Source organism: Chlamydotis macqueenii, chromosome 8, assembly GCF_036417535.1.
Source record: "Chlamydotis macqueenii isolate bChlMac1 chromosome 8, bChlMac1.mat, whole genome shotgun sequence".
Lineage (NCBI taxonomy): Eukaryota > Metazoa > Chordata > Aves > Otidiformes > Otididae > Chlamydotis > Chlamydotis macqueenii.
In genome coordinates this window covers 9,893,034-9,916,436 of record NC_141563.1, presented here as the reverse complement: position 1 = coordinate 9,916,436, position 23,403 = coordinate 9,893,034, and the positions used below count along the sequence as shown (strand labels likewise).

The 23,403-nt window shown below is 40.9% G+C and overlaps 2 protein-coding genes across 4 annotated transcripts in view; one reads left to right on the top strand and one right to left on the bottom strand.

Moving 5' to 3' along the window:
* The first annotated feature begins 4,150 nt into the window (after window positions 1–4,150).
* PRG4 (proteoglycan 4) lies at window positions 4,151–22,325 on the top strand. 2 transcript variants are annotated; one of them, XM_086752872.1, is made up of 10 exons: window positions 4,151–4,250; window positions 9,051–9,170; window positions 11,976–12,095; window positions 14,408–17,479; window positions 18,601–18,675; window positions 18,827–18,966; window positions 19,746–19,902; window positions 20,682–20,861; window positions 21,075–21,200; window positions 22,197–22,325. In XM_086752872.1, exons 1-10 carry the CDS (start codon window positions 4,154–4,156, stop codon window positions 22,298–22,300), a joined length of 4,191 nt encoding a protein of 1,396 aa, XP_086608998.1. In that variant the 5' UTR covers window positions 4,151–4,153; the 3' UTR covers window positions 22,301–22,325. The 2 variants fall into 2 exon arrangements, with proteins under 2 accessions (XP_086608998.1, XP_086608997.1); XM_086752871.1 differs by having other exon boundaries at window positions 18,598–18,675.
* Window positions 22,326–22,332: 7 nt separating this feature from the next.
* TPR (translocated promoter region, nuclear basket protein) overlaps window positions 22,333–23,403 on the bottom strand; it is a 42,062-nt gene continuing 40,991 nt past the window's right edge. For both annotated transcript variants that reach the window (XM_086752869.1, XM_086752870.1), the window contains exon 51: window positions 22,333–22,553. In XM_086752869.1, the coding sequence (XP_086608995.1) occupies window positions 22,498–22,553 (56 nt within the window). In that variant the 3' untranslated portion in view covers window positions 22,333–22,497. The remainder of the gene's footprint in view (window positions 22,554–23,403) is intronic.

Sequence of the window (23,403 nt, the reverse complement as noted above, 5' to 3'; positions counted from 1 at the left end):
AGACCAACACTACTTGAAACACACAGTTTTTTGTTCTCTTTTGACTTTCTTCACTCTTGCTCAGCTCAGTTTCTCTATATATCTTTTGCTGGGACACTCCAGCTGCTCTTACAGCCAACTGAGTACTCACAGGGATCCAGATCACTCCAAGTATAACTTAATTTTTATATTAAAATAGCACCCTATTTTGACCATACTGATGGGTTACCAATTGTGATCAAAGACAGGACTGAAAAGCAATGCGGCATCTGTCAGACCAGACCACGATTAACATGGTGACCATTTTCTGAGATCTCACTGCCTTACATTTTCCATGCGACCCCCACCCAGTGGATATGAACACATCCCAAAACCACTATCATAAATCTGACTGACTGAGGAGCTTCCGAAAAAGCTAAGGCCTGAAAAGGCGTAAGAATACAGCTGAGTCACAGGCATCAACATAAGGAACTAATCAGTCCAGAAATTAAATATAATAATAATAGTACTGTAACTATGATGATCTCAATATATAAGCGAAGCAAGTGAAAGAATTCTTCTTAAAAGAAATACAGTTAACGAATGATGTTGGGGAAATACTGATAAGACTTTTGGATACACCTGACAAGATTTAGTGAAGGGTTTATGTTGCCTGAAACTCTTGCCAAATTAAATGACTGGTCACTTGATACCTAACGGAAGCAACCAAAACAAAAAATAATGTTATCTCTCTCCAACCGGAATAGCTAACCACAATATTAGGTCCTGTATGTTGCTCCAAGATGAAGAAAAACGGCGGTGAAGCCATGTATCTTTATTTACTCATCAGGAATTTAATGAATCCCATTTCCCTAAATGCAGCAGAAATCAAAATACGGTGTTTTAAGTGCTTTCCACACCGTGTTAATCCACTTACGGAACTATCCCATACATCATACACAGATGCTAGACTACCTGCAAAAGGAGCTTAATAATGTATGAAATAAGATATTTTTATGGAAGTATTTAAGAGGCCTGAAGATGCAGACTGGCACTTCTGAAAATCCTGTGTTACCCTTCAGCATAAACGGCTTGACTACAACTCAGCCACCAAGCCTGTTGCAGAACTGGAAACCAGTCTGAACGCCCTTCCTACCTGAGCACCTCACTCTCCAAAAAAAAAAAAAAAAGCCTTCCGATTTCATCTTCAACCAGTCTTTCAAAAAGTATGGTCTTCTACATTAATATTTAATGATGCAGAAAAAAATACTATACCAAAGAGTTATAGAGAGCTTTTAAAATTCAGTATTTTTTTCTACAGAGGTAGCAGCAAATTTATGACAACCTCAGTTTTCACGGATCACAAAGACAAGTGACACCCACATAGATGGCTAAAAATTCAGCATACTGTCAGATGCTGCCATCTAAAATCATATTGACCTGAAGGAAAGGAAACACTGTGCAGTATCAGTTTCTATTCAAAGCTTGTATAACTAATGCTAAAGAAACTTTACTGACCACCTAACAGTCATTCAACTAGAACAAACACACACTCCAAGTGAAGATAACTGCAATTGAAATCTGGTAACTGCAGCTTGGGAACGCTTCTCATCACTCAAACTTTGCAACCCCATATCACCTCCGACAGTCCAAAAAACATATTTTGTAAAAGAAATGAAACAATACAGCCCTACCAAGATGAACGCATCCATAAGGCATAACAAATGTCAAAGTCAATCATGACTACTCATATTTTCAAGTTGTGCATATACCTAATTGTCTTCATATGACTTAACTGAATTCTGGCAAGTTAACAGAAGCATGATAGTAATCTTGAGCTTCTGTTATTTTTATTTACTATTCGATACATATTTTTTTTTGCCTCAGGTAACTAGTCAGTATTAACTGGCACTCACAGCTATACCGACTGTGAAATGATCAAAGAGTCAACAAATGTTGTCCATATCATGGATATCCAAGTAAGGACTTAATAACGTAGTCTTGAATGTTTTGCTTGATCTAATTATAAATTATTTAAGTTATGAGGATTTTAGCACTTTTCTAGAAAACCTATCTCATCAGCTTGATCCTGTTTAGCCACCCATACAACTTCTTCCCTGGGCTTTAAATATCCACAGATATTTCTTCTCAAACCACGGAGTTTCTTTATCAGGCTTAGTCAGCTCCGCTACAGACTGAATTGAAGTTCTTGTTCTAGGTAGGACAGGACAGGTAATACATATTTCCTTCTGTGTATTACATTGAGTAAACTCAATAAAATCTCAGAGCTTCAGGTTTCCTTTCCCGCAAAGTACAGTAATAGTTACCTCATAAACAGGTTGGCAGTGGGCAGAGGACCTTAAATAGCAAATCAACACTATCTACGTGCTCCTACTTAACACTTGTATAAATAAATCTAGAAACTTTTACATAGATTATGTGTTTTCAGAGCAGTGAAAAAGCACTCTTTTATTGACTGGAATCAATAAATTGGTGTGTGGCTGTGGTATGCAAGCAATTAGATGCGTCCACAATGCAGAAAGACTGAATCAAACTGCCTTTGTTGTGATAATCTAGAAATTAGAAAGAAATTCTAGCACAAAAATACTAAAGCTGCTCAGTCGTTGGACCAAGTAAGGAAAACATTCAAGCACATGTCTAAACCCACTGCTTTTCAGAGATGCCTACACTATTTTCCTTAAGAGACTCAAGCTCACACTTAAGTCCTTTCCTCAACTGGGATCAATATGTATTGTACCATATTCATTATTTTGGGACAACAGAATTACTTTGGGATTCAAGTAACATCGTAAGACAGAACTATCAAAATTCTCTGGCCTTTAGATTAGTTTCTGAATAAAGAATCCCATCCAAACCCTGAGAGTCAGGACCATTAAAAGTTTCAACGGAAACCTCCTTTAGCTCTGAGAGTTACAACCAACCGTTTCCAGTGCCCTGATTCTGGAACCAATAAACACAAAGACCACTGAAACAGTTTAAGTCACTTTCATTATTTTTCGATGATTTACATATATTTAATAAATTTGAGATTCAACTAAATTGTTTGATTTCTAGCCAATACCTTGGCAAAACTTCCACTCAGTTCAGGGGAACGTACTATATATTCAGTGCAGAACTGGCAAATTACTTATGACTGCACAAATTAGATCTCAAAGCTTTTTGGAGAAGATACACTATCAGTAGCAGATAATACTGCATAATTTTAGGCTGGTGTCACCTAAGCTACATTTGACAGGAAAGAAAATATACTCAGCATTTGCCTATAATGATTTTTTATTGCTATGCAATAATATCTAATGCCTTCCAGCTGCATTCAGGACAATTTGTTCATTTCACTCAGTAATCAAAATGTGTTTTGACTAGTAAGTCCCTATTTAGGTTTTTCTGCAATCATTTTTCTTAATGGGAGTATTTTCCAGATGTTATGTTAGTCAAGTCATCTGGGACCTCTTCCAACTCATGTGGAAAGTTTGCTGTCATGAGCTGTCATTGGTGGTTTGGTGTAACTGTCTAATTAGTTAACCCCAGCACAGTTACAAAGCAATATATAAGGCATCTGGAATGCCACAGAGAGCAGGCATATTCTTTGTTAGGTAAGTGTAATACCTATCTCTACCCAGAGCGTTTTGATCACAGTGCTCTTCTTCAAAAGGAAAATGAACTGGAAAATCAGACAAGTTTTCCTTTTGAAACAAGATTTACTTTTATCCTACAATTCCATTTGATGCATTTAAACAGGAATATTTCAATAATATATTATAGTTTATAAAATTATGTTGCTTAACAACTAATGTCTTGACAGTATTTTTTTTTACTTCACATTTATACTTATCAGTATTATAACCTTAGAAAATGTTGACCTGAAACACATCCATGTTAAAAGGAGAAGACTGTGTCTGAGTTTTCACGTAATAGAATACTGCAAAAAATTACTTCCATTATTTGTTCATAATGAATTTTCCTAGTTTTACTACAAAATGTAACAGCTAATCAACTAATAACCTAGGGAGAATTTATGGAGTAATTCTAAATTAGCAATTTGTCCTTGAATAATTTTAGTTAATTTCATGTTGATATTAAACTATGTATAAAGATATGCACTGCAATTTTTTTTTTAATTATGAACTGATTAATTGAATTACATGTAGTGATGTGAGTTTATTTCTTTTTAGGGATGATGTCGTACCTGAAAGTAATGATCATATGGAACATACTTTGCATATCCCTGGTGATCCTTTCACTGTCCTTGATTCAAGAAGTGTCTTCTGAAGGTACTGTAACATACAAAGTTGAAGGGAGAGTGTCTAGGACATCTGACAGATATTAAGAATGCCTCAAATGCATCTTCATAAAAATACTAAGTTCTAGAACTTTGTATTTATTCCGACAGGCATTACGATTCAGTTTTATCAGCACTGAATATTTTCATAAATATATTCTGGTACAGCACGGGCTTTTTTTTTTGAGGGGAAACATAAAACTATGAATATAATGCAAAATGCATATGAACCTACTTCTTTTTCTGTAGACATATTCTACAGATCCTTTTGTGCTCAGACTGACATATTTAGCCCAAGTGATTTGCAGTATGATTCAAGGAAGAATCTAAAATTACAATATCCACATTATTTGGTTAGAAATATTTAAATACAACAGGCTCAGGGAAAGGAATGTCTATACCGTGCTAAGTGCTTTGCCATTAAATGCACTGCTATTACCACAACCAAGGCCAGTTTTGGTAATTATTTGTCTATTACTACAGATTTTTATTTACTCTCAAAGCTCTGTAATTAATTTCTAACTAAAGTAGCGCTGTTATGAAGAAACAGAAGAACTTGCAGCTTGGAAAATCCCGTGCTGTCACAGTCCTCAAATAGCTACTGAGTTGTTATAGTGATTATCATTATGTATTACTTGTTGGTAAAAAACAATTTATTACTACTTGACAGTAGAAAAGATAATGTTTGTATATCTGAGCAGCTCACCAGGGCACAGCAGATGCCAGATTTGATCTGCAGGGCAGAGCAGTCTGACACTGCACCCTCTGTAGTTGTTGTGACCCTTCCCGTTATTTTCAGCATAAATCAAGACTCTTGCCAACAGCAGCTAGAACCATTTAGCCATTTTCCTTAGAAGTAACTTCATAACTGTAAGCCATAAACTTAAAACAAATAAATGAAAGAAAAGGTGTTACTTTTGGGACTCATATATATTTTTTCCTATAAGGGAAGAAGGGTGCAATATATCGGGTGTACAACTGCAAAGGAAGATGTCTAGCTTCTCCTTTCAGCTCTTGCATTAAAAGCCTATAGAGTCAAATCCATTAACTTCTCCTTTTATTCCCTAGTCTTGTTTCATTATTTGTAAAGAAGTGGTAACAAACGTTATACCTAACTGCTGAAAATCACAATATACATAATTATTTGTTGTCCCACAGTCTTCCTTTATACACACACACGTGGAGTGTGTGCTGTTAGAAATTGTCTTTGGTGTTGTGTTGTGTTATATGTTATTTCTTGTTATTTTCTTGCTGTTCCTCAATGTTTCAGCTGATTATCTTAACTCTGTTTTAGCTTGCTGATTGTTCAGCTTCTTTGTTTGTATTTAGGGGCGCTTCCCTTGTGGTCCTGCATGTTTCATTTCCAGAAGAAGCTGTTAGCATGTTATGTTAGTAGAGGTTTCACGTAGGAAAAGGAGTTGTTCCAGGGTGAATATCTGATCTGGCAGTAGAAGGGAACAAACAACTTGCACGCAGACCTTGAACACGTGCAGTTTGAAAGCAGACCTCCCGACGTCTTGCTTACCACCTGTAACCTGCCCCATTTGTTGTTATCTAGCATTTTCCAACACTACAGCAGTCTAGCAGTAAAGCCATTGCGGGATGAGCTTTTATGTTACTCTGCTAATAAGTCACCTCCTAATTACCAAACAGAAAGTACTTTGCAGAAGATTGCAGGACTAGATCCCAACTGTTCCTAACCTCAGTTTACCAAGTTCCTCTTGGACCTTTGCAAAAAAAATAATAGAGGGCAGGCCAATAAACTGCCAATAAAAATGGCTTCGAGGACTTGTGTTTATTACGACAGTGCTCACCAGTTTACAAGTTAAACTGATTTTACTTTGTTCTTATGTAGAACATTACAAAAAGTAAAATAAGCCTGTCAGGTACGGCGATGCAGGCGCACATCTGTAACTATGCGTAGGGTGAATTAAGATGGAGAATAAGTCTGCAAAACACTATAGTGCCTGGCTGATATACTGCTTGAGAGAAATCTGCATGGGCTACCCTGGCTGCCAGAACTGGTGTGACCTTATTACTGAACCAGTCCTCAGGGATTCATTAATCTTCAGGAGAAACAGGATAAGTTAGCCTCTAACCTGAGTGCGCTGCTGCCAGTCCTCAGGCTGGCCCAGAGCAAACCTCTGAGCTGCGTGCCTTCAGGAGGGGTTACACCAAGCCCACAGTTTCTGCGACACTGAGTGAAGAAATGGCATTCCGTAGGAAAAAAAAAAAGATAAATTTTACTGGTTTGCCATTCGTTGTTTCCTTACGTACCATTTTAGTTTGGCAATGTTTACACCAGTGCTGTGTGATTTTAGATGTATCAAGCTGTACAGGGAGATGTGGGGAAGGGTATTCTAGAGAGCATGACTGCCACTGTGATTTTAACTGTCAACACTACATGGAGTGCTGCCCTGACTTCAAGAAAGTCTGCACAGTGGGTAAGTTCCCCAAACACAGCCAGTCCCTATTCGCAAGACTTCCCCTCCCATTTGCTCCAACTCCCTACCACACCAGTGTCTCTCCTCTGAATGCTTAAATGTCTCTTTTAGTTTGCTGTGTCCTTGTTCTCCTCTCATACATGTATTGTTCTCCCCCTCAAAAACTCAGTGATAACCTCTCACAACGCACTTGAAGAAAATTGTGTATCCACAGGTTATCACCGAGAAAAGGATTTTGCTTTTCAGAAGAGCAGAGCTAGGCAAGAGGAGGGGAAACAGTTTACCTAGTGCTTGTTTTCTTCTCCTTAGTGCATTTGTACTACATCTGTTTTGTCTCTTATACAAAAACTCAGTAAAAGCAAATTCTGGGTTTTCCAGGAAGAAATTCTGGGACATTCCAACTCAAATTTAAGAAGTGTGGAGGCTGTAGGGTCTAATCCAAAGTCAGAGAGTGTCCTTCCATGGACATGAACCATGTCCAGAGTTTGATAGAAAAGATGGTTGGATGAGTATTATTTTATGTGCTTTATTTATATGCAGAACTGTATACTGCAAATAAATACAAGTATTTCAAACTGTTTTACTGAGAGTTAAAAAAATATTTTCTTTCAATCACTGATGTCAAAAATATCAGTGATTTAGAGAACTGCAAGATTGTTACACTACACCGTAGTTCCAGTAAGATTACAGGTGTAAGATAAGCCTCCTTAGATCCAGCAACACAGGCTGAGTGGTGTTCGAACACAGATACACCACTCCCTCAAATGCTAATTCTGCTGCTCTGACAAGCACACTGGAAACACTTGCACTTCAGTCTTCCCTATCCTGACCTTGATTTGTGAGGGAATATCAGCACTCTTCATAACTGAAAATACATACTGAGGCATTTGAGTTACGTAGGCTCTTTATTTATTGTGGCCAGATTCTAAATTCTATTGTGGCATCTACGTAACCTTTAATAAAACATTTAAGGCTAGAGGAACTCTTCCTTGTTCCACCTTAAATCACTGAATGAAGCACAGCAGACACTATCCTTAAAGGATGCAGGCGGTCTGACTAAGGATTGTTGCCCAGTTAGTGTGTGATCGATGCTGACTAAATTAGAGAAATGTCAGACACTGTTTATCAATAAAAACTTCCCTAATATAAACACATAAAACCAATTCTCACCTGTGCATGTGGGATGAATCCACTGGCATCAACAGACTCACTCCACATCTATACTCATCAAAAGGCATTCAGAACGTGCCTATACAGTAGTCCTAATTTTGCTAGACAGTGATTTAATTGTAAAATATGATTTTATGCCCTGCATGCCACAAAGACTATTACTTCAATACAGTCTTATGTATAGAAAAGATATGGGACAAGAATAACAGACCATATGGTAAATTCTGGAAATACCAAGTGACAGCTAGTTGTCGGCTCTGTGAGATGCTAAACATCCTCAAGAAATGCCCACTGCAGGTTTAATGCCGTCACTTATATGTAACAGTTCACTAAGTGTCTACTAAAGGTACTACTGAATGTTAATAAATATTAGATTGTAATGTAATGTAAATGTTTAGTGTCAAATTTTGTCCTTGAAAAATACAGCAAGCATGTTTTGCTGAAGGCTGTAATAGCCGTACACACAGTTTCCCAAGCAATTTGGTCATTATTTAGCATGAAACAGAAGTGCTATAGTGACTGAAGTTATCAGAAGTTAACCACTAATGAAATATTAAAAGCACGTGTTATTAATCATGTTGAAACATGGCAGATGCTCCTCTAGTATTAATAATTTAAGAGCTGCATCAAATAGACTGGGATAAAACTTAAAAAATAGTAACTTTGCATGACTTCATTAACTCATTCACACAATTAAGTTGCAGTATTCACCCAGGGATAGCAGGAACCCTTGGTCATGACCTATTTAGGCAAATTATTTTCCAGAAATGCTTCAGGAGATACACTACAGTTGATGAAAAGTCATATAGTGATGAACATAAACCCAGCCCAGAATTTAAATACTATAGTTGAGATAGCATTTCCTATTTGATTGGGGAAATGGAAGCCTTCTATGATGGGACCTAGCTAAAGTGAACTCTGAGGTCACATTTTATCCAACTATGAATTCTAAATGGTCTCAATGTACTGCAGTGGCAAAGTGCAGTTCTGGTTGTACGGCCTGATCCAAAACTCACAATAACACAAACAAGCCCTAGACCAGATCAGACCAGACCAACCACCTGATTTTACGAAGCTGTTCTTTACAACAGCTTAAGCAAGTGACTTCACTGTAGAAAGGTCCCAGTGTTAAATGTGACTAGCCAAAAACACTAACTCTCTTGTTCTGCCTTATGCAGCAGCCTCCTGCAGAGGACGTTGCTTTGAAGTCTTTGAAAGAGGAAGAGAATGTGACTGTGACATAGACTGTGAAAGATATGGCAAGTGTTGCCCAGACTACACGAAACACTGTAAAGAGGGTAAGAAATTTCTTTATCACTATATTTTTCCTATAAGTATTTAAATAGAGCTGTTTTGCATTATCATAAAATGTTAACTGTGCAGGCTCCTTAGGACACCAGAACTTAGCTACTGAACAAAATACAAAACAAAACTAACAAACACTAATTTCAAAAATAAATTGGCCATTTGCTCAAGCATGAACACATTACAGATGCATGAAGGTAGATATACTGGAAGCCATCACCAAGATACGAATTCTGGGGGTAAGCTTTTATTTTGTGTTAGCCTCTTTTGGCAGTAGCCAGACTCTAATTTACTATCAGAACCGTCACCCAGAATGATACATGTAAGGCCAGGTTTTGCATGTGCACTGCCACTCATGGTACTTAAGTACAACAATAATAGAATTCAAGGACAGAAGCTGGGGGGAATGAATGACACATTGCGGTAAAAAGTCCTGTCCATCTACAGTAAAAGTAGTCATGGAGGAAGGTTCAACTCCCTTAAATTCCCCTGCAGCCCATTCAGAAGTGGAGAATACCTACTCCTAGCATTGGGGTAGCACTCCCTGAACCTCTAGACCGCTTGCTTTTGGGTTACTGCAATCACTGGCAGCATACAGAGAGATCTCCTAGATCCTCCCCACCTCAAATCCCAACTGGGAAGAACAGCCCATTCCACACAGAAACCCATCCTCTGGGGCAAGAGGAAGGACCTGCAGGACCTACCTGGTCTGAAGCAGTTGCACATTCACATAGCAAGAGGAATTTTAAGATAATGCACATTTAACCTTTAGGCTGCAAGTTCAGCTCAGGGAAGGATTACTCTGACCCACTTTTTAAAATTCTGTCCCTCACTGCAGAACCTGATGGGTTTTTGTTAGTTGAGCACTAATGCACAGATCTGGAGGAGCGGTTTCAGGTCTTTGTATCTTTAATGACACTAGCAATTGAATTCTAGTCTAGAAAACACCAACAGAATGTTTAATTTCATCATGTCCTTAAACTTTCTGCTACTCATGGACCTAATTTCATTTCTGTGAGCGCACTTGGCAAATATGGCTTGGCACCAGCTTGCTGCGTTCACAGACCAGACAATCTCCAAGGCAGCCAATTTTCAATGTGTGCAGTTTAACAAGCAAGATGAGCTATGGATTATCATTTGGTTCACATTACCAGCCACTCCCAGTCCCCAAGGGCTGGTATAGCGGCTTGGTTTTGCTACTTGGTTGCGCAGTACTTTATACTGAAGTAGCATCTGTGTTGAGCATTTCTTAACTAGATATCTGGAAGAGGATAAATGTCTTAGAAATGGCTTGAGGTGAATTTACTTTGGGTTCCTTAACACCACCCACTTTATGCTGAGTTTAACACACATGAACGCTCACAAAAGATTCAAATATAATGAAAAGTTAACCAGCTGCTCATAAAGCTTCTTCTAGTATTTTAGTTACTTAGCTTTGCTATTAATTTTTGCCAAAAAGAATGAATAAAATAAAACAAAACAAAATCCTCAAACTCCAGCCTACCACTGTGCTCAGTATTTGAGTATTCATGTTATGTATAACTGAGAAGCCTGTTAAACCTTCTGGAATAATGCAATAAGTTAAGGCCATGCAGTGAATTTTTGTTTTGCCGTTTCTGCATCTTCTGAACACTTTGCTCTGTACAGGGGAGCTAAGTTTACAATGTGTATCTGGGGCTTTCCTATCCTCCACAAGCCCTGTATTCCCAGAATACACAGACACACAGAGTTAAGGACTGGTTAAACATTTCCCCCCCCCGCCCCCCCCACTACTGACTCCTCCAAAAGCTGGTTCGGTTCCCAAAGTGTTTTTTATTCAACAATTACAACTTCTCTCGCTTTCTCAAGAAAAGCATCAGAGTATAGTCCACTACTCAACCTTATTTGGTTTGAGGACTAGCTTGCTATGAAAGTAAATCCTTTGATACCATGGTCATCACCTTACACAAAAATACCGCTCTTTTTGTGAAGGGCTGATAACACATACCTATGGCAGTTACCAGTTCCTGCAGGTACCCTGAGCTCCATCGGGCTTTTTTTACAACAAAAGATCCTTCTCCAATGTTACCTTAGTGGGAAGAGAAGGTCTCACTTCCAGTCGTACAATTTGATCGAACAATGAATTAAATATTTTCTGGCTCTGACTGGATGCAAGTGAAACTCCATGCAATATTCAGAGTTGGAAAATCTGAGCATAAACTTCCAGTTTTTCCTAAAACTCAGCCTACTAGTAGTTAGCTTAATACTTAGAATTAGCATTGTTTCTTTGGTCCATGTCTACTTTGTAGCTTCTGCCTCTTTCAAGGAAACAACACCTTTTAAGATGTCTCTCACATATCTCAAGAACTGCAATGTAACTAAATCTTCAGGGGATTATCAGAATAAATGCCTGGCTAAGACAGTAGCTCTTAGAGATGCACGATAGTGAGTTAGCCCCAAGATATCTGTAGTCAAAAAAATAAGCTGACAAAAATATTAAATAAATTTTCAGAATGTAGAACTTTGCTCAGAATTAATATTTTTCCCACTGCAAAATTCACATTAGCAAAGAATGCCTCACCTCGAACTTCCAGGCAAAACATTTCTCCCATCTGTGATGAAAAGCTTAGGGATCCAAAGTGTATTTTTCCTCTTTTTCCCCTGAATAAAGTTTTAAAGAATCCTGTAGATAGGAATAAACTTAGATTCATATGGAAGATGGTCACTGAAATTTTGTAATCACTTTCTTCTCATACAGGTGACACCAAGCACCTATAAAGAAAAATGCTTCCATTAACAGATTATTTTATTTCTTCCAGTACATGCAGAAAAGTCATCACCTAAGACTCCTCCAACAAACAAACCAACATCTAAAAGATCATCAACAAATGAGGAAAAGAAGCCAGAGGAAGTAACGCAGCCCCATGAAGTTATGGAAGGTAGGAAAGCAAATGGTGAAACAGGATGGGTGTTACCTGAAGGAACATTAAAGACCATTTTCCTGCTCTGGAAATTGAAAGCCGATGCGAGACATTACCAGACAGTTACCAAGCTTGGAACCGCTTGGTTTGTAAACTGATTACCTCACCTAGACCTCAGGATACTGACTTTAGACAGTTCACTTCACACAGATGTTGGACTGTGGTGATGTCTCCTGCGTCTCCACTGGATTTTCACACACATCTTCCAAAAATATGTTACACGCCGTTGTCAGTTTTGGACCAAGTCCATGGCTGGAACAGGAAGGGTGTTGTATTTTGGGACAGTGGTGAATTGGCAGGACCAGAATAGGCAAGTCTCCTAGCAGGTTTCAATAGCTTTAATCAAGCCAGGTCTCATGTAGCTTCAGAAAACACATTTAGATTATTTTTTTTTCCGAATGGAAAACATGTTGCTTTCCTGTGTTCTTTGATATTCTGTTCCAGCATTTTAATTGATAACTTGGGAGATCAGTTTGAACTTGAAACTTGAAGTAACAGGTATGAAATTAAAATAGAAGTAAATTTTGGCCAATATTTTAATCTTTACTTTTTTTTTTTTTTTTTTTTAATTTTGAGTACTTACCTTTCTGCTGTGGCAATTTCCTATTACAAAAATCAATATAGCAGGTCAAATGAAACAAAATTAAGGAAATTCAAATAACCTTTAACAGGATCCCCCTTGGTTTATGGTATTTCAGACACACTGAGTGGGAAAACCTATTCTGTAACCCTCTGCTCATACTGCACTGTTTCTACAATACATTTACACAGGGATTATTTCTCACACCGCAGTATTTTACGTTCTTCCAGTCTGCTGGGAGAGACACTGCATCAGTGCTGCTAACGGTCATCAGGTTGTGACCATCAGCAACAGCTCGGGTCTTTTTAGATGTTCAGGTTTGTTCCAAAGCCAAACGGCATGGCCCCAAACCACATGATGCTGCGCTTGTTGTTTTTCAGGTTTTCAAGAAACAAATGCCAATTCGGTTGTGATGGTAGACAGCGAGATAGCAATGAGTCATAGGGGAAAACTCTCTGCGTGAAAACAGAACCAAACAGCAAAACGTCACAGCGATAACACTTAGTGAGAGATTAAAATGCAGAAGTATTTACTGTTAGGTTTTTGATGAATATAGCTGTACTAACAATTGTACTTACGTCAGTGGAACAACATATACAAGTAAAGAGAATCTTAAAGAAGCTACACCCAAAATACAGAGATACAGTAAGAGATGCAGTCAGGTGTCCGTACTCAGAAAGTTTGTTTTCCTCCTGTTGCCTCCCTAACTCTCTCCTCCAAGTCCAAGTGATCGGCACAGGGCATGTTATACTTTAGGCCAGAGGAACAAATTAAAAAAGAGACTGAGAAGGGAAGTATCCCATGGGAAGGATTATATTTTATAGCGTGGTTCCCCTTCCACAAAAAAAAAGAATGTCAACTCCAGGTGGCCTCAACCTACAAACACCAAACTAAAGTCTGCGACAGGTTAGCCAAAAGGATTGCTTAAAACCTAGATAAGCTGCTGCAAAATCCCATGCAGACAAAAGTGAAATAAAATGTTTCAACCACTTTAAAACTCATGAAGCGCAGCTTTACACAGAAAGCTTTTAGAGCACAGACCATAGAACCAGCTTGTCGTAGTTCAGGCTCCACCATGGTCATCACCACAGGCTGCAGGGGAATCTTGGCCAGGAGCCACATTACTCCTCCCCCTCCTTCTGAACTGACCTTGGCATCTGCAGCCGTTCCTCACAACAGGCTGGTAGATGTCTCTCAGGATCTTTTTTTACATCTTATTCACTTCTCATCTCCTCTCCACTTCTTGCAGCCGGGCCTCTGGCCGCCTGGCGAGAGGCCAGAGGGTGATGCCTGCAAGGCCCACGAGGCCTGCGCCTCCCCCTCTGCGCCTCTGTCCCCGCTCAGCTTCTTCACATCTTCTCTCTTTTTTTTCTGTTTTCCCTTTCTTAAATACGTTATCGCAGAGGCGTTATCATGGGACATTCTGCTACCAATCGGCTCGGCCTTGGCCAGCAGCGGGTCCGCCCTAGGGCTGTTCGAGTCCACTGAATAAAGGGGAGCAATTTCTAGCAGTTTCCTACAGAAGCTGCCACCTTAGCCCCCCCCCCCCCCCCACTAAACAAAACCACGACACAGCTATTGCTATTCAAAAGACAAGCAACTATGTCTCATCAGTATAATAAATGAGTGGGCGATAGGCATGTGCACTGCAATTCCAGTACCTTAACCCTAAATATCTTTGCTCTCATAGATACTGGCAGCGGACCAGAAAACAAAGTGACCAGTCCTCCTCCAACTACAAAACATCCTGATACAACCACACCAATCAAAGCAACTACATCTACTCCAAAACCCAGTTTACCACCTACTACAAGTACCACCACAGAAGCAAAAACTACCAAAGAGACCACTACGGCTCAGAAAGATACCCCTGCGACAACAGCAGCACCAGCAACGGAGCCAGACTCTGCCACCACCCCCAAAGGTGAAGACACAACTCCCGCAGCCACAGACGCACCAGTGACCGAGGCAGACTCTCCCACCACTCCTAAGTTTGAAGATATGACCCCTGAGGCCTCAGAGGAACCAATGACTGAGGCAGACTCTCCCACCACCCCCAAAGCTGAAGAAACAACCCCAGAGGCTACAGAGGCACCAACGACCAAGGCAGACTCTCCCACCACTCCCAAACCTGAAGATACAACCCCTGCAGCCACAGATGCACCAGTGACCGAGGCAGAGTCTCTCACGACCCTCAAAGCCGAAGAGACAACCCCAGAGGCCACAGAGGCACCAACGACCAAGGCTGACTCTCCCACCACCCCAAAAGCTGAAGACACAACCCCAGAGGCCACAGAGGCACCAACGACCAAGGCAGACTCCACTCCCAAACCTGAGGATACAACCCCTGCAGCCACAGACGCATCAGTGACCGAGGCAGAGTCTGCCACCTCTCCTAAGCTTGAAAATATGACCCCTGAGGCCTCAGAGGAACCAATGATTGAGGCAGAGTCTCCCACCACCCCCAAAGCTGAAGACACAACCCCAGAGGCTACAGAGGCACCAACGACCAAGGCAGACTCTCCCACCACCCCAAAAACTGAAGACACAACCCCAGAGGCTACAGAGGCACCAACGACCAAGGCTGACTCTCCCACCACCCCAAAAACTGAAGACACAACCCCAGAGGCTACAGAGGCACCAACGACCAAGGCTGACTCTCCCACCACCCCAAAAGCTGAAGACACAACCCCAGAGGCCACAGAGGCACCAACGACCAAGGCTGACTCTCCCACCACTCCCAAAGCTGAAGACACAACCCCAGAGGCCACAGAGGCACCAACGACCAAGGCTGACTCTCCCACCACTCCCAAAGCTGAAGACACAACCCCAGAGGCACCAACAACCAAGGCAGACTCTCCCACCACTCCCAAAGCTGAAGACACAACCCCTGAGGCACCAACAACCAAGGCTGATTCTCCCACCACCCCCAAAGCAGAAGAGCCAACCCCTGAGGCCACAGAGGCCCCTACGACCAAAGGAGACTCTCCCACCACCCCAAAAGCTGAAGACACAACCCCAGAGGCAGCCACGACCAAGGCTGACTCTCCTACCACCCCAAAAGCTGAAGACACAACCCCTGAGGCCACACAGGCCCCAACAACCAAGGGAGACTCTCCCACCACCCCAAAAGCTGAAGACACAACCCCTGAGGCCACAGAGGCACCAACAACCAAAGCAGACTCTCCCACCACTCCCAAAGCTGAAGACACAACCCCTGAGGCACCAACAACCAAGGCTGATTCTCCCACCACTCCCAAAGCTGAAGACACAACCCCTGAGGCCACAGAGGCCCCAGCAACCAAGGGAGACTCTCCCACCACCCCCAAAGCAGAAGAGCCAACCCCTGAGGCCACAGAGGCCCCTACGACCAAAGGAGACTCTCCCACCACCCCCAAAGCTGAAGAAACAACCCCAGCAGCACCAACGACCAAGGCTGACTCTCCCACCACTCCCAAAGCTGAAGACACAACCCCAGAGGCACCAACAACCAAGGCAGACTCTCCCACCACTCCCAAAGCTGAAGACACAACCCCTGAGGCACCAACAACCAAGGCTGATTCTCCCACCACCCCCAAAGCAGAAGAGCCAACCCCTGAGGCCACAGAGGCCCCTACGACCAAAGGAGACTCTCCCACCACCCCCAAAGCTGAAGAAACAACCCCAGCAGCACCAACGACCAAGGCTGACTCTCCCGCCACTCCCAAAGCTGAAGACACAACCCCAGAGGCTACAGAGGCACCAACCACCAAGGCAGACTCTCCCACCACTGCAGGAGACACGACTACAGCAGCACAAAGTACAGTGGTGACTGCTGGTAGGACTACTGAGACTGTAAGAGTAACTGATAAAGCAACAGCTAAACCTGTTACTACTCCTATAACCGAAGAGAGGACAACTAAAATAGAAACAACCACGGTGGACAAAGAAATAACAACACCCAAGAAAGACAAAACTACTGTGCTTAAAGACATTTTAACAACAAGTAGGAAAGACACAACTACCGTAACTACAGTGATAACAGCTAAACCAGATGGCTCTGCAGAAGGTAAGGACGATATTCCAAACACAACTCCAACAGCCAAGCAAGCAGTCACTACAGCAGGTGAATCAGAAGCAACTACCACGGACAAAAAGACCGTAACAACGGCTACAGGAAAAGAAGTGACCCCAGCCAAACAAGACGAGACTCCCATACCGAAAGAGACTCTAACGGCTAAAAAAGAAGAAAGCCCTGTGAGAACAGCGACTGTAACCACAGCAGCTGCAGCACCTACAACTCCCATGCCCAGGCCCACTGTCAAACCAGATTTAACTCCTAAACCCACGGAGATTGTGACAACAACTAAAAGAGTTCCAACTGTGGAAACTAAACAGACTGTAACAGCAGCAGCTACTTGTGTTGTTGTAGAGACAACAACAGCTGGTAAAAAAGAAGTAATGACCATCAAGGAAACTAGCATCACACCTGAAAAAGAAACAGAAGAGGCCACTGAAAAGGCCTCTAGTGTTGAAAAAGGAGAGGACTCTACAGTTACCAAAGAGACCACTACAAGAGATAAAAAAGACACGATAGAAGAAATGTTTATTGTTTCTAAAGGGACATCCAAGCCAACTATACGTTTCCAGGAGATTAGTGACACGAGAGATGAGCCCTATCCAGCCGACCCTGAAACTCTGCCAGTAAAAGAAGAGCCTGAGATAAACAACAAGCCTTTAATACAAACTGCGGACTTGCCAATTTTAACTGGAGAAACACCAGGTAATTGCATTCAAGTAGGCACAAAAGCACCAATAACTCCACCAGAGAGCACAACAAAACACGTGAGTAAAGGTCATGCAAGATATCTGGTGCCACAAGAACATGGCTTTCCTGTTCTGGTGGTCAACCACAACCATGGTGTTACAGCTGCCAGCATCCTGAACACTGGTACCTCAGTTCTCAACTGTGTTCTTAATGAAATTCTCCATGTAAAGTACTTTAGAGCATGATCCCGTTTCAGTAATTGGTTTCAGTAGTTGGTCCTGCTGAAAAACGTTTGCTGTAAGTACTGTAGAAGATGCAAAGAGAAATTTATCTTCTTTTTCCTTTACTTTTTTTTCTAAGTCCTGTGAAAACATTGATAGGGAGTCAGACTGAATATCCACCATTACTCATGGTACCCAGCCTGGCATTTTGTAGTTATATACAAAAAATGGCACATAAGAGAGACAAGAAGTATTTTTTCCTTGTATTCTCTTTCCTCTATGGTTTTTGCCACAGCATTTTTAATGTCCTCGCTATTTATTTTAATCAGATAGAGCCCGCAGGTTCCTGGGCATTTTTTTCAATCATATATTGACAGATATTTTGGAGGGGGAAAAAAAATGTTTTTTTGGTGGAAAATACTTGGATCTTTGTCCCAAACAGATTCATCCTTCCTTTATACTTAACTGGAAGTAAATGTAAATGCTTTTTTAAGAAATAAGGGGGGGAAGGGAACAGACTAGAGCAGCTTGGAGAAACATCAAGTAAACATGCCAGAAAATGAAAAAGTTAAAGGAGGGGTGTGGCATACCATGAATTTATAGGTCTTTTTTTTTTTCTGAATTACAGGTACTTAAGTACACAATAAGCAAAGATATCAATGCCTAGTCAGGAAAACAGCTGTTTTTGTACTCCTGGGACCAAAAACCAAGAGCCAAACTTTCCAGGAACATATCTCAAAAGAGTAATTAAACCCTTTGCATGACCAGAGCCTGGCAGAGGCCTGAAGGACAGAGGGCCCGAGCCTCCCCCGACAGGAGCCATCATGTTGAACAGCCCCAGTGCTACTGGCAGCGGGGCTGGGGGGGGTGTCACCGTTTTTGTTAGATGTTAAACAAACCTGTGTTTTGCAGCAGAGAAGGACCTGTGCAGCGGGAAGCCAGCAGACAGCATGGTGGCCCTGCCCAACGGCACCCTGGCCGTCTTCCGAGGTAGGCCGGCCCCGCCCTTTCCCGCCCCTGCCCCGGCAGAGCCCGCCTCGCCCCCTCAGCATCCGAGGGCAGGGGCGAGGAAAGGCGGGACGGGGAGGGATCCCAATTTCCAGTGCCTTTCCCCACACCTGTCTGTCCCCTCACCGCCCAGGTCACTACTACTGGCTGCTGAACGGCAGGAGCCCGCCGACCACCAACCCCCGCCGAATCAGCGAGGGCTGGGGCATCCCGTCCCCCATCGATTCCGTCTTCTCCAGGTGCAACTGCGACGGCAAGATCTTCTTCATCAAGGTGGGGAGCCCTGCAGGCCGGGGCAGATTAAAAAACGAAAAAAAAAAAAAAAGCGTGGGTTTTGAAATGCGGCCCCATGGCGTTGCTCAGGGGCTGTGTTGCTCATTCTGTAGAACAAACAGCGTTTTCAAACAGCGCGGGGGGTTTGGAAGTCTGTGGGTGAAGTTAAGGGTCTCAGCCCCAGCCCCTCCTGGCCTACCTCGAGATGGTGCTTCTCGGGAAAAACCTCAATTCGGTGGATTTTTCCCGTCTAATTAGCTAGGAGACAAAGCATTGACACAGTAGCTGATAACTGAGTAATATTTATATAGAAGCCACACTTCATAAAAATCCAGCTCTTTAAAATATGCCCCAAGATGGCCTAAATTAGTTACTAATACATTTCCCTTCTTGAAAGAAGATGATAATGAAATGCACATACCTCATTAAAGACATCACAGTTCTTGCCAAATTAATCATTCAGTCCAGGAATTCAAGGAGCTTTTTATATCTGTGAAATTTTAAATTCAGAAAGCAAACCGCTTTGTTCAGTAGCCACTGTTAACAGTTCATTTCTAAGATAACTGTGTCACTACTTAAAAGCAGTGTTAAAAAACTGAAGGGGTTTTTTAAAGTTGTAATATTTTTTCCTGTTTTTAATGGATGTAGGAGGAGTGGTTCCAGTCACTTTTACCATGTGGTTATCAAAATGCTAGCGTTACAGTTCTTTTTCATGTCTGTGTTGAAGCTCAGCTACCAAGTAATTTCTTCTAAAGCTCATCTCTTCCTTAAATCATTAGGGTCCCCTATACTGGCGTTTCACTAACGGTGTAATGGATAAAGGCTATCCCAAACCTCTTGCGAATGGATTTGCAGGGCTAAGTGGGAAAATAGTAGCAACCCTCCCTGTGGCAAGATACACCACCAGACCAGAATCTGTTTATTTTATCAAAAAAGGTATGTCTCGTATTTCAGAAGTTCAGAGATGACGGAAAGATGCTTGAATTGCCTTAGTCAGGAATAAAAGCACCATTTCTCTTGACTGCAAGACATCTTGCTTTCAAAACCAGAAACAAGCGATGTCAGAGTGTGCTAGGTGGTCAAAAAATAGCCTGAAGCTTTAAAAATGTGTATTAGTTCTTACAGATCTTTTAAGTGCATTTTAAAATGGACAGCACCGTAAGGGACAGAATCCAGCAACTTAGTGGACAAACATTACAGTAAGTTTTATCTGGTGGCAGAACTATTTTAAGTCTCAAGTTTATTAGAGAAGGGAAGGCTTTAATCCTACTAGTTCATAACTATGTATGGAAATTTCCCTTCCTATTTCTTATTCCACATTTTAAATTAATGTAATTTCCTTATCTTGTATGAATGATCTATTGCCAACGTAAGAATTGTTATCTCAATTTAAAAAGCAGAGGCTAACAAAATGCAAGCCCTTTTCTGGACCCGTGCTCTCTCATGCAGTCTAAAATAGTGGCCTTACTCTCTCCTTGATAAAAACATGGCAGGAAAACCAATGTGGCAGCAAAAGCAGTTCCCCTGGAACTGTACTTGCTGCAGTGACTGCACTGAGCCCGCAGGAGGTATTGCTACATCAAGAAGCACACGCTGGATTTTAGAGAGCAAGGCTTTTATCTCAAAAAGTAGGAATGGATATAAAAAGCTCAGGGCTGCAACCATTGCAGATGTATTAAAATGGATATAAATGACATTAAACATGTCTGTTTTAGATGGCAACATGCAACAGTATGTGTACAGACAAGAACCAGCCACGAAGTGTCAAAGAAGAACCCAGATTACCGTAAGATACCCAGCTTATGTCCCAAGACTTGTAATAAGAAGACGCTTTCAACGTGCAGTAAGAATGCCAAACATTATTCAGACTGTCAAAATCAACCCATATCCATCTGGTAACTTATGTTTATTAAGTTTTTTTTATACAACCATTTTAATCTTAGTAGTTTTTGAAACACAACATTCTGTTCCGTTTTTTTTTTAAATATAGTACCTTTAAGATTTTTTTAATCCAATAGGTCTCACTTGCTGTAGATGATACAAGCAAATGACAGCTTACAGCAGACACAGTGCGACAGCTCCTAACTAACGTTTTCTTTTGCTTGTAGGAGTTTTGCGTAAGGAAATCAAAATGACTGCCTACTGGAGAGGGCTCCCAAAAGTAATTCATTCAACTATATCACTACCCAACAACAATAAGCCAGATGGTTACGATTACTACGCCTTCTCTTACAGTAAGTTAAAGCTAATGCAAGTTACTATACATTTCAAAAGACTAAGGGACAGGGAAGAAAGAAGCCCATGTATCTCTGAGCTTTTGGAAGCGTGAGGTTACTGCTTGTGATTCTGCAAGACTAGTTCTAAGCACTACTAAAAAGTCCTGAGAATTAAAATGCTGCCTGTAATGGAGAGATGCTTCTATTGAAAATCAATAGTTACAGGACAACTAGCAGCAACGAGGTACAATGATTCAAACTAGCCAGCTGTGGAATGCATTGCTGTAAGAGTTCAGGCTTATAAAGTGACAAAAAAATTGTCATACTATACTAACGATTGAGTGAAATCCTCAGCCCACTACACACTGATAGTTTTTTTTCACTGGCTTTCATGGAACTATGTTTCTGACAAAACAAAAAAGGGAAGGACATGAACCATTCTGCATCACAGGAAAAAAATATTTATGATCCTAGATTAGGTAGATCCTTTCCTTCTAGCCAGGATCATGTAAAAGCATTCCTCAGAATTTTCTGGATTATTCAGAAAAAGAAAAAGCTCTAAGAACTAGCCGTATCCAAATACAGCACACTAAAGTCTCCAACAGTCTGAACTAATTCCTAACCTTAACATAGGTGAATTCACATGCAGGGACCACAGAGTTCCCACTTTTGTAGTCAGTGCAGTATTGTTTTCTTTCTAGTTTGTTTGATTCCAAATTCTTAAGCCTATTTCTGTGTTGTAGCAGTATAAGAGTATTCTTCCCTACTCTCTGTTCTTGGAACAGATTTAATTATTAGCAGCACTGTAAAACTTAGCTAAATACAAAGGAGGACATGTAAACAATAAATTTGAGAACAAAAAATCATTGTTACAGCCTCTCAACTCCACATATGTATGTGGAAAGAAAAACTTGTTATTCATGCCTAAATGAAAATGAAGGCTTTAACTTCAAGATTCTTTCCTTGTACTAAATGTAGTTTCTGGAATTTAATTCTGACATCTCTTCATTTCAGACCGGTACTACAGTTTGGATCTTGACAAAAGAATAGCAAGACCTGTTACTGCTCTCACAGGGAAGACTGTATCCAAAGACTGGTACAACTGTCCTAGCAAGTGATGCACAGCAGAGGATTTTTAAAAAAGATGCCATTTGAATGTTGACATTTTGTCTGATTTTATTAATAAAGACATTGAAACATGTGCACACAAACCTAAGTATAAAATGCTGCTTTAAGCTCTGGCTTCATTACACTAAAGCAACCACAGGCAAACTGGCACTTTTGTATACACAGCTGTAATTACTTTACAGATCATTTAACTAATATTTCCTCTGTTCAGGCCTCCTCTGCCTCCCATTGCGTGTGTTACACCTGTGTTGGGAAAGAACACAAATGCATTAATAGAAATTTTTTTCCACGGTTTTAATCAATCATTGGTACGTGTGGTACTTCATCCTTCTGTAAGGAACTGCTACGGCAGTGGAGCACTTCCTTTCTGATAAAATTCAAGCTCCCTCTCCCTCCCCTAGAGCCTGGTGATAGAGATACATTATACTTCTGACACTTAAAAGAATGTTGTTGACTTACGATCCTATCTCAGGCCCTCTGCCAAAATAAAAAGTTTAGCAGTCTTACCATATTTTAAATCAGTTAGTCCCTCCCTTTTGTTATTGAGGAAATGGTGATAAACTAGAAAGAACATCTATCCTAGGTCTACCTCTTCACTTGTTTTTCTTCTCTTTGAAATACAAGTATATGGTATTTTAATCCTAGCATCAAGTCTTCTACAATGTTAAAACAATGACAAACTGAATACAATTCATCTCAGGATTTTTCTTAATACAGAAGTTGCAAATAATAATTTATTGTAAGGGTTTAACTCCATATTGCATTACAAAAGTCTGTAATCCTTCCATAAACCTTTTTTGTTGTTTTTCTAAATCAGTATAAGACCTAGTGAGATAATAACTGGAATCCCTACATACCAAATGGGAAACTGATATGTAATGTTAAAAACAAAGATTTCTAAATTTATGTCCCAAATATTCTTTTAAAAATTTGCAAAGTTTAAGATCAACTGCACTTTACTTTCTCTCCATTGGTAAGAACCCAGCGCCACACGAGAATAAAGTTTGCTTGTCTAAAAAACACTCAGACTAACATACTAGAATGAAACTACAGAGCTCTTAGGGCAAGATATGGAAAGCTAGAGCAGGGATGC

Coding starts and splice junctions, on each gene's coding strand:
- PRG4 (XM_086752871.1), top strand. CDS start 4,154: ATGATGTCGTACCTGAAAGTAATGATCATATGGAACATACTTTGCATA. Junction 19,903..20,681: donor TGTTTATTTTATCAAAAAAG/GTATGTCTCGTA, acceptor TGTCTGTTTTAG/ATGGCAACATGCAACAGTAT. Junction 20,862..21,074: donor AATCAACCCATATCCATCTG/GTAACTTATGTT, acceptor TTTTGCTTGTAG/GAGTTTTGCGTAAGGAAATC.